The 12,423-nt window shown below is 35.1% G+C and overlaps 1 protein-coding gene and 1 long non-coding RNA gene across 2 annotated transcripts; one reads left to right on the top strand and one right to left on the bottom strand.

Moving 5' to 3' along the window:
* Nucleotides 1-451: 451 nt before the first annotated feature.
* Nucleotides 452-1,783, bottom strand: LOC130049952 (uncharacterized). The gene has a single exon (XM_056148208.1). It carries the CDS (start codon nucleotides 1,781-1,783, stop codon nucleotides 452-454), a length of 1,332 nt encoding a protein of 443 aa, XP_056004183.1.
* A 765-nt stretch (nucleotides 1,784-2,548) lies between these two features.
* On the top strand, nucleotides 2,549-8,043 carry LOC125667837 (uncharacterized). The gene is made up of 3 exons (XR_007367356.2): nucleotides 2,549-5,180; nucleotides 5,310-5,596; nucleotides 6,075-8,043. It is a non-coding gene; the product is annotated as an uncharacterized LOC125667837 (long non-coding RNA).
* The last annotated feature ends 4,380 nt before the right edge of the window (nucleotides 8,044-12,423 follow it).

The following is a 12,423-nucleotide window of genomic DNA, read 5'->3' as shown; positions in this document are numbered from 1 at the left end:
AGCATTTCAACTTTCTTGAGATCCGCCATGATCAGGGTTGTTTTGAGTGACGTCACCTATTTTCGATAGTAAGTATGGCGCGCTGTTAGTGTTAAAACAACATGAAATAAAGTCTTTTCTCGATTATTTTTTCAATCAATTTGATTACATAAAATAATTTTGAATTCATAATTAACGATTAAAACAACATTAAACAAATTTATCAAGTTTGTTTCTCTCAATTGATTGTGTAAAATTAATTTGCTTGCAATGTATTACAGTTAAAAATGTTAAACACAATGGGGACATTTTATCTGTGAGTCTCTTCTGATCACCTTTTCCTTGACACAGAAAGAAAGGTGAACCCAATGTCCACAATGGCACTATCCCCACCTTACAAACTCAATGTAAGGCTTAAACTTCAACTGTTCTGGCTCCAGTTTGTCACAAACACAACACCGTTCCTCATCTGCTATAGATTCCTCATCTGACAATGCAGGCAAAAGATGTGATTCAGATGTAGAAGTGAAAACTGTTGAAGGACCTGCTTTCTCATTAGATGGTGAATTTTGCCCTTTTTCTTCAATTCCCTTTCCTTTTCCCTTCCCTTTGACTGATTTTCTGTTGACTTTTCATTGTAATCCCGAATTTTTTCAAACACTTCTTGTTCTGTGATGGCTTTCCCAGCAATGATGGTACTTAGATTTCTTCTTGGTTTCTTGGCTTTCCCAGCAGCTAATAGAACTTCTCCCCCACGTTTGTTAAAAAAACTTACGGCTTTAGCTGAAATGTTCTCACCAGTGGTTTCAGATGTTGTTTGAGCATTGATGATTTCTGCCTTGCCTTTGTATACAAGAGATGGTAGAGTCTTGTTTTCACTGATTGATAATGAATTCAGAGGGTATATACCAGTTCTACTGAAGGCTGATCTTAAATTCTGAGGACTAAGGGCTTTATTATACACTTTGCACACCATCCTGCACACATCATATCTTGTCACAGAGCGACCAACACTTTGGCGCATAAATTTGTGAGCTTCCTGCTGATACAAGGTCTCAAATGGCCCAAAACATCCAACATCCATCGGCTGCAAAAGGTGACTAGTATGTGGCGGCAATACAAAAAGAATAATGTTATTTTCACGAGCCCATTGGATTAAAGATAAAGAAGTATGGCTTCTGTGTCCATCATACAAAAGAAGAATTGGCTGCTCTGGGTTCCTAGACTGGACATACTTGGTGAAGTGGTTCTTAATATAACTATTGAAAATGTCAGTCTTAGAATAGCCTGTATCACTCATGGATCCATCACAGCCAGTAGTAGCACCGTCTAATAGTTCCGGTAGCAATCGCTTACCTGGAAACACCAGATAGGGAGGAATACTGGATCCCAAAGCATTACCACACCCTAGTACAGTTATTGTTTGTGATCTCTCAGAAGTCACGACTTGTGCTGGCATCCCTTTAGCTGAAATGATGTTTGGAGGCTTTGATCCACCAGTATTGATTCCTTTTTCGTCAACATTGAATATATGTTGGGGTTTATCCCTCAGTCCATGTCTGTCAATGATAGTTTCTACTTCTTCAAAGTACTTCTTGATGCATTCTGGTGACGCAGCTTTTGCTCCAAGTTCTGATAATCCTGATGGTTTCACGGCATGAAGTTCAGGCCACCTTTTCATGAAGTTGTAGTACCACTTCATTGTCAAGTCTTTACCCTTTTCTCTGATACCTAGATCTGCAGCATAATCAGATGCTAGATTCAACACTTCTGCCCGAGTGTATTCATATCCTATCTCTGACATGGTCTTCACATGCTTGATATTTTCGGCTATCTGACACTTGTTGCTACTGACGCTGATTATGAGGAAAGTTCCAAAAAATGACGTCACGATTTCCGAATGATCGTTAAAAATAAAAACCTATCGAAATTAGGATACTATCGAAAATAGGTAACGGCACAATAATATTTATAGGTTATAGACTTTGTATGGGAAAATATGACGACCGAGTTTTTTGGCGCGACAAAAAACGAGGTCGTCATATTTTCCCATACAAAGTCTATAACCTTTTTATTATATACTTTCAATTTCATTTAGAAACTAACAATAATTTATTTTTAACAATTTCTTTATTGGTTTAACTGAGTAAAAGATGAAAAACACGAAAAATTTGAAAATTAACGACTTAGTAATTTGCTTGTGTATTGCGGGCATATATCACACGATATATGCCCGGAAACATTCCGGCCCGCAAACATTACGTCACAATCAAATTTCTACGCCGTTAATTTTCAAATTTTTCGTGTTTTTCATCTTTTACTCAGTTAAACCGCGAAAGTTATTGTTAAAAATAAAATTAATGTTAGTTTCTAAATGAAATTGAAAGTATATAATAAAAAGGTTATAGACTTTGTATGGGAAATATGACGACCTTGTTTTTTGTCGCGGACGGACCTCGCAAGCTCGGTCCGTCTACGCGCCAAAAAATTCGGTCGTTATATTTTCCCATACAAAGTCTATAACCTATAAATATATGATCAGGAAGTAAAGATACCGAACAGTAATTAATGTATATAAAATACAAATTTAAGAGTACGGCAACACGGATACCTGGATATATCAGGTGCCTAGAAAGCGGTTGCATCTCCTGTCGACCGGTCACACCCGCTATGAGCCCTATATCTTGATCAGGTTAACGGAGCAATCCGTAGTCAAAATCAGTATATATAAAGAACGGCCTAACAATTGGTATGAAACACGTCCGACAGCATTTGACTCATTGACAAGTTGTATTGACAAATTAGATCATTATAACGACCATAGAATTTGGGAAATGCTAAAATTAAACGACTTTTGAAACCCATGTAACATCCATTTATCATACGCAGAACAAGATTTTGCTTATCGAACCAGCTATTAAAAGGCATAAACACCACGTACAAGTGATAATGGAATACTGCTAGATAAACATAGGGAGTTGGCGGTGGAAGCTGAAGTCGGGATTAAGTCTGCCATGAAGTTAAACTGCTAGTTTACTGTTAACATCCATATTCAATAAAAAAAAAAATCTAAGCATGAAGCAGATTTAGAAGATTCTTCAGTGTCCTTTATTTCGAGTTTAGCGGGGCACACCGAACCGACAATAAGTGTCAGTATATAAAAACATCTGTTGTCTTTATAGTATTTATGAGATCGCTCACTGTTTGTTATCTTCAGCTTTTCACTGTACATAGTTTTGATAGTTATATTAAGTAGTAGCGGTCGAATTTGACGCTTGTGTCAATACGTTTTCTTGTATTAATACATGTTCATGTATTGCAACACTCAATCTACAGAGCATAGGGTTATCTCAGTATCCCGTATTACGCCGCAAACTATTAAGCGATAAAGTATACAAGTAGAGATAGAAAATATCCGGAAAGTGAAATAATGGATTTACAATTGAGCACTTGGTCTCATATTAATTTATCAACAGTGGCTATTCCTAGAAGTTTGGTGTATTCCGACACATGTATACAATAATCGAGGCAAGGTGGAGGAAAAGCACACAGTATTTCAGAAATAAAGTGGTAATCATTTCTCCATCGTTTGTCTAATTTTCCGCACAGTGTCTTTGACTTTCTCAATGGTAAAAATACGATCACAATAAATCTTTTTTCTCTAAGGCAGCGAACGATCATATGTTAAGAATCAGGGATATTGAAATTCCCTTAACTCTCCTAATGTCAGTAACACAAAAAGAAAAGAACTCGCATGGGGCTGACATTAAATGATATATTCCTGGATATTTCCTTCACCGTCAAGAACAAAGAGACAAAAACTTATTCTAACTATGTAAAGCACTAAAATGACCAAGAATACGAACAATCAAAAGTAGCAAATTCTCGGGACGATCCGTCTTCTCGTCATGATTATGAAAAAGAAGTTAAATACGTGTGGAAAACAAAACAATGCAAAATATAGTACTACTTCTACAATAAACTGCATGAATTTGTTGTTTGCTGTTTTATGTTTCATCGAGAATATTTCATTCCGTGACGTCACCAGCTGTAGATGATGTACCACAAACTTTGATCTATGCTTGGCGCGTACGACCGTAGCTTCTGATCGTTCCAATGTCTACCGTTACACTGGACCTCCCACCTATATGTCGTATCCGAGAGACTCGTGGTTTGCACTTGTAATGCCGGCTGCATTGCGAAGCAAGAGTCACAACCTCTGTTGAATGTCTTAGGTTTACGGCGGCGCTGGGATCGAGAATTGAACCCAGGAACTCCCAGTGGCAAAGCGAATAATAGGAAATCAATATAAATGTACTGAAATTTGATTTGATATGCAAATCACAAAAAGGTATTAAGTTAAAGAAACATTATATTGATTGATTGTATATTGTTTAACGTCCCTATTGAAAATTGTCTATAGTCATCGCTTCCAGCAGGGAGGGTTCTTTAACGTGCCACACCTGCAAAATGAAATTTCAATGGAGTTTTTTGTGTTTAGATTTTGAATTGTGGAGGCTTACTGGAGTGGCATTGTTGATTATCTTTAGATTCATAAGCTTTAAGTTATCATAGAAAATTAGCTTGAACTTAAAAATACATGTATTCAGTTGCAAAATAATGTCTAACAGATTGTAAGAAACTGTTATTTCAATAATTAATTGATAATTATTTTTTTATATTTCACAAGTTCAGTACCGTGCTGAAATAAATGCGAATACTGCATTACTGCACTTTCTCATATTAAAAGGAAATCTTATGGTATCAGCAACCTCTAATACCGAGCAAGAAGATTCCACCATGAATCTTCAACAACTTCCAGAACAGGATAATACGATTAATGAACAATGAATTCATATGAAGGAAACGATGAAACCGTTGAAAAGATATTAGGAATGAGAAGGGGAAAAAAAGAAATCTACCAATTGTCTCACTGCTGAAACATACAACGCAATTGATGGAAGAAGTATAAAAGAACAAGCTCAGCGAAAACTAGAACAATGGAATAAAAGATAGCAAACTAAAAGAAAGAGATAGAGTCGATAAAAGGAAATTTAACATAGAGACGACTTACAGTACATGGAAGAAGACGCAGAGAAAACCGTATTAACAAGGTGCACAAAGTGACAAAAGAGCTTGGGGGTACAAAAAGAAACATCTCCAGTGAGATAACAGAAGTAATAAAATCTGTGTGGAAAATGGTAAAAATAAAATACACCAATTATAATATACTGAAAGAAAACCTTGCGTATAAAACTACAGAAATAACAAATTTGTTTAATTGTTGTGAATGAAATTTGTTTTTAATTTCTTCAACCGAATAATTACAGGAGAAGACGTGATTAGACTGATGTTACAATACTAAATAAGGGAACTTAACCATTCCTGACAACTATAGAGGCATATCCCTGATATATGTGCTATCCAAAATATTTTGCAGAATAATGGCAAAATAAGAAACGAAATCAATAACAAATTAAGAACAGAACAATCAGGTTTTAGAAGAGGAAGAGAAACATCTGAACAAAGGTACACCTTGCGAGACATATCAGAGCCAAAGCGGTTAAGCCCGTTATGACCCGAAACTCCTCGTAACCATAGAACACTACACATAATGGTAAGCACCATTATATGTTAACTTTTTCGACTTTCAAAAATTAAAGTATTTGACATTGTAGTTAGAGAAAACTAAGACATATTAAAGTACTATAGGATCCCCGAAATATACACCATCCAAAATAGCACTAGCTGCATAAATGGAAGAACAATAAAATGGTATAAGTTATAATAAGGAGTACAACAGGGGTGTATCATGTGCGGATTATTATTCATAATAAAGGCATAATAGATTAAAGAAAGCAAAAGTGAATAAGCTCACATACCCCACGCTCCAACATTGCTTGACAATGCCTCACATTATGAATGGTAATGCTATGCATTACTGCAGGAATAGGACAATGGGGCTCGAAATTCTAAGTTCAAAAGGGGCATAACTCCCAGAAATAGTATTCAATCAGAATTCCCTGGAAATATGCACATCTTAACACAATCTGTCTCACAACAAAGTTTCACGAAATTATGTTGATCGGTTTCAGAGGAGCTGCGCTGACAAGAACAGAACAGACGTAATGAGTAATACAAACATTAGAAAAAGAGGAATCTTCTGAACTTTTATGTCAACCCTACAACACTTATGCTTTGCCGATGACCTGATACTAATGTCCATCAAGATCTGCGACTTTTAAGACGAATCTTCACCACTGCATTGAGATTGATTGATTGTTTTACGTCTCGACGAGAATTTGTCATTCATATCGAGACGTCACCAACTGTAGGTGAAGTACCCCAAATTTCGACCTATTACTAGCGCTTAGGGCCGTAGCAGTGCGGGTTCTTTATCGTGCTAACGCCTGCCGCGACACGGGACCTCCGTTTTTAAGGTCATTTCAGAAAGACTCGTGATTTTCGAGCTTTTAGTGAAAGAGCCATCACTACGGCGGCCATGGCACGAGCGGGACTCGAACTCGCGATTGGCCTTTTTAGAATCTTTTGAATGACGAACTACATGTATATCTAATGTGTGCAAGATTGATTGATTGTATCTTCTTTAACGTCCCTCTCGAGAATTTTTCACTCATATTGAGACGTCACCAAGACCGATGAAGGGTTTCAAATTTAGGTTTATGCTCAGCGCTTACGGCCATTGAGCAATGAGGGTTCTTAAGCGTGCCACACCTACTGTGACACGGGACATCTGCTATTAAGGTCATCTCCAAGACCCGTGACATTCACACCTAATGCCGAGCGTTTAGCGATGGAACTGTCACTACCTATATTAACGACTTAGGTCTGTCGCGGCCGGGATTCGAATCTCGACCTTCCGCATGCAGGACAAACGCTCCACCTCTAGACCACCGCGGCGGTAATGTGTGTAAGAGATTGGACCCAATCACGTATGATAGCTACGTAAGGACGATGATTAGATTGGATGTAGCAGCCAATTTCGAAATTTAATTTTTTGCGCCAAAATGTACACGTTATCAGCGTGTTTCGTCATAGTTTTAAGGGCACATATATTTTTTGTGTACAAGCACAAGCTCGCTGGGAAGAATGTGGTTATGTTCCCGTATCGGTGGACATTTGTACTGAACTGCTGTTATATACCTAGAGAAACTACTTATTCGGTAAGACAATGAACATTTGCACATTCCATACATTTGTTTGAAAACGTGTATTTACAGTATATTCTATGAGTAAACACGTGTACTTAGTTCATGTCCCGAATATTTATGCAAACTATTTTCACAGAAAAGACAATGTATAGATATTATTTGCACATCAGGTGCAAATTGGTTGCACTCAAACTTTTGGCAACTTCAGGGGGCAATAACTCTGTTTTGTTGTGCACTACAGATGCTCTAAATTATTTTCATAAACAGCAATTTTCTGTATTGAAATCAATCTTTTGATAGTTCGAATTATTATTATATATGATCACATATGTGTTGGCAGTATCAATTCATTGTTTACAATTATTTTGTTTTATTACAGTATGAAAGGTGAAGATAACGAACAGTGATCAATCTCATAACTCCTATAAGCAATACAAAATAGATAGTTGGGCAAACACGGACCCCTGGACACACCAGAGGTGAGATCAGGTGCCTTGAAGGAGTAGACATCCCCTGTATATCGTATGAAGTTGAGGAAAGTTACATGATGTCAATTATTGACTTAATAAATATCCAGGCATACGCATAGACAAGTTATGTTTCAAATTATTTCAAACAGTGGGCAGTACAAGGATGTGCCATAATCTTAAAGGAGACCACACCAAGCTATCTAAAATGCAATCCTGAAGAAAAGCATAGAAACACCTCATTGCGTAACATGAGAAAGAAAGGGGTGATTTAGGATTGTCAGTCACAGAACTGGCAAAAATAACAATGCGGCATCATACCTTCTCAAGGACAAGGAGAAGATCAATAAATAAAGTTACAAACATTCATAAGATACAGAAGAAATTTCTTCATTTTCATAATTTGTAAATTTCAATTTTGAATTGATAATAACAGTGCGACATTTAACTCTGGACACGACAAAAGTCCGGAGTTTCGCCAACCCTTTTATTAAGGATACAAATAAACCCTTTACAAAAAAAGATGGGATTTTATGTCCACAAGACATGCACCAACATTTACACTTGTAACTATTGTAGTTTTTAAGATATTTCACCTGAAATCAAAAAATCCCATGGGATTTTGGAGGGATTTTTAATCCCACTTGGGGGATTTTCACTCCTACCAAAAATCCCATGGGAGAAAAAATATAATTTCTCCCATAGGATTTTAACTCCCATATTTAAATTCAAAATGGGATACAATGTCCCATAGGAGGAAATGTCCCATAATGAACATGAAATGGCAGTGAATATCCTATTTGAGCATGAATGGGAATAAATATCCCAAATAAAACACAGGATGGGGACTTTTATCCCATGAATATAGTAATAAAGCAGAAAATTGTATCTTAAAGAGTGTTGTTTGTCATGATTCTTAAGAATTTACTTGCAAGCTAAGGAATGACATTAACTTTATATCTAGTAATTACATTCCTAAATTATGTAGCCCTATACATGTGTTAATGGATAAATGTCTAAACAACATGAGAAATTAAATTATATTAGAGCTCTGCATTACTAAACTCTTTCCCATGCAATTTCAATTGTATACATATAACCCTATCACAAAAATATTAGAATAAAATTGAACGGTATTAAATTATGCAGTTAGAACACTAACTTATTTACATGCAGCTGTTCACATTCTCTATTTACAACCCTTTACAGGTCGTCAGGTGTGAATATTCACAGGAACCGGTATTTTTGTCTGTAATAATAATAGTAGGCCCTATGGTACCATCCCCAATGAAAAAAATAACCCAAAAGGAATGGCACCATTTCTTACTCAAAACTTCGCTTCAAAATAATTCGAAAATTCTGCTTTTATCGTCCCCACCCCAATTGTCATTCTGATTCAGTAATCCCAGTGCTTTTATTAGGGGTGTGTGGTATACACCCCTACTCTTATCATTATGTACAGGCTAAATTACCGGTTCCTCTGATATGTTGTGGAATTTTGGAATAGCCTGGCTTACAGTTACAATTTGTTTACAATATATTAAAATTAGTGTTAATTAAGTGCTTACGGGGAAATCTGCTACTGCTAGATGATGCTAAGTTGTTTCGTGAACCGAATCAGACATCTCCAACAAGATTCTCGAAGATTTAACAACACAAGAATCATTTTACAAAATGCATGCTTCGGTCCATCATTCTCCCTCTGACAATCACATTCATTCTGAAGTCAAAGTACTTTCTCCTATACCTGAAGCGTCAAAAAGACTTTGACAGGTAAATACGAATAAACGGTTAACAGACATCTCGACCCTAAGAAAGTTCAGTCCTGGATGTTCTAGTCCAAAAAGAAGTATGATCCAATCTTATGCATTCATTTATTACATTTCCGGTTGAGCAACACCCAAATCCTCTAGAGACATTGTTTACAGTTATATGACATTACCTAAATGTGTGACACAATATTAATCCACCCCTGCTCAAAGGGGCATAAGCACCGAGCATAGACCTAAATGTTGCAGCCCTTCACTGGCAATGGTGACGTCTCCATACAAGTGAAAAATTCTCAAACAGGACGTTTACGTTTTTTTTGTTTGTTTTTTTTTAATTTTGTTTTCATTTTTTTAAATGTTAAACATGAAAAGTATAACTGAATCTGTGTTCACAGCCAAAATTTTAACCTTCTGGATGCAGGAATAAAAACAATATTTTAGCCTTCATTCTGTGTTATGTAAACAAAGACTGGAGTCTTTTTATGTTTACATTTAAGGTGGCTCACTACACCGGGAAATAGTTTCTCAAATCAGTACAAATAGATTTAATATTTTAAAAAAGATCTGATGATATACAATAAGTGTGTATGCCAAAAACAGCAAAAAATGCAAATTTGGATAAAAACATGATTTTCAAAAATATTATTTCAACACATGAACAAAAGACTGGTGGATTTGAGCTCAAGATCTGTAGTTCACCAGCCCAATGCTCTCTCTCTCTCTCTCTCTCTCTCTCTCTCTCTCTCTCTCTCTTGCCCAATGCTTTATTAATTAACCACTTAGCTATGGTGTTATAGACGAATAAATCGATCAATACAAATACTTTCCCAAAACATTTAAATCGCCATCTTGTAACATAGTGTCATAAAGCTTTAGTGTAGTGAGTACCTTAACAAACCAGTGAAATGTTTAATTTTGTAATTGAATTTTCAAAGCATCTTTACTTTTGCACATGCAATTTTACAAAGATTATTCAATAAAGGGTAAAAAAAAAAAAACAACACTTAAAATACTTGTTTTTGATCCACTGTAGATATTAGGAAAATATTAGATTCCTGGGTCAGAGAAATCTAGACATCATTAAATGATAATGAAGTATTGTATAAAAAAATTTTTTTTAAAAAAATAAAAATTCAAGACTCTGCAATATGTTTGCAACTAGGAGAAATGGTCACAAGCTATTTACACCCGCATCCCTCTTGGATCGAACCACTATAACTTTTAGGATAACAATAAATCCTCTCCCAACAATGTTCACATCTGCAAATGGCAATGAAGCATTGTACAAAGTTTCAAGTTTATCAGATAATCCATACAGGAGGAGAAGCATTTTAATGCACAATTTAAGACTTTGTGACAGACAGACTTACAGATATGGACAGAAAATACAAAAACCATATAATTATATGAAATGATTTTGCATGTAAAAAGTACATGAAGTGCACAATTATGATTTAAATGTAATTATCATTTTTATTAGGAATTTAGATGTCTCCTCTTTTTGCAAACAATTACACATCTATATATGAAGATGACATATATAGTGAGCATATAAAACACTCCTACCAAAAATGTAAACAAATATGTGCAATGCAAGTTTGAAAAATATGTATGTCTTAAAAAGTGATTGACTAGATATCAGGAAGCAAGCAAGCTCACTCCATGTTACTGTGCTACAACTAACTGAAATTCACTACATTATCCAAAATCCACCCAAAAAGAACCAAAACCTACCAACACTAAATACCAATATATATCCATGTGAGGTCAAGGTTTCAGGAGTGAAACAATGTGTTTTTTAAACTTTAAAATCATTATGTTTTACTTTTGTAGGATATTCATAATGTTGAAATTGATTTAAAGCAATCAATTTTCAATTGGAGATACAAGGTACATGTATGCACATAAATGTACCACCCTGAATCTCATATCATACCTTATTATAGCTGGCAAAATTATGAAATGAAATTTAATGTCACCACAGAATTTATAATTTCCGTTTCTTTCTCTCAATTCACATGGAGACCTCCTTTTTTAGAGTCTTATTTTCTTTTACTTGAATGTTCTAAATTGAAATCTAAGGAATAATAATCTTGGAAGAAAAATCTACATGAAAATATTTTCTACTTTGAGAAACAAAATGACAAACATAACTGTTTTAAATGTAAGTAAGAAATAGAAAAATAATTCAATTTAATGCACTTACATATGTAATTGAAAGAAAATTCCTTTGAGTACATGATTTTAGAATGAAAATAAGATTGATTAATATTCAATAAAGTATTTCAATTTCTTCAAAACTTCGATCTTCAGATGATTTTCCATCCATTGACACCCCAAATGTATGATCACACACATTTAGCAGGAACATATGTTCCTCAAATCTCCTTCACATAACACTTGACTACTTTTGAAATGCAATTTAAGTCTTTTTAGAAATTAACAAAGATGAGTGTACAGATTCATACCCTAGCTGTTGATGATTGCTAAAACTGATCACTACTCAAAACTCTGAAACAAATCTTTATGGATTTTTTTGTATTTCACACACACACGCACACATACACGTACATGCATACACACATCAAAAATATCAACAAGACGCTGACCTTAACTAAATACCTGAGTTATTTAGTTAAAAGTATTACTAACCTCAATATGAATGAAATCTATATAATACAGTAACTTTTCTTGCTCTAGGCATGCATTTATATGCTAAATTCTAATATTCAGTAGAAGTATAATACATGTATAAGGTGTAATTCATTCCCCCAAAAGCGTCTATACTGATGAAACATTTTACAATTATAAACTTGATATACACTTTTAACACTATTTGGATCTGACCTTGAATCAGAACCCTGGAGTTGCAAGTGTCACAATTTTTGTACATCTTTCTGTTTTTCTTGACAATGCATCCATCATTTATAATATTCTAGTGTCAACAAAATTAAAGAAGGATTCTTTTAAATCATAAAGACATGTAATTACTATGACCATTTTTGGTTCCATCTATTTTAAAGCTAGTATCAAAAC

The sequence above is a fragment of the Ostrea edulis genome, chromosome 9 (genome assembly GCF_947568905.1).
Source record: "Ostrea edulis chromosome 9, xbOstEdul1.1, whole genome shotgun sequence".
Lineage (NCBI taxonomy): Eukaryota > Metazoa > Mollusca > Bivalvia > Ostreida > Ostreidae > Ostrea > Ostrea edulis.
The sequence above is the reverse complement of the archived record's forward strand: the minus strand, read 5'-3'. Positions and strand labels throughout refer to the sequence as shown.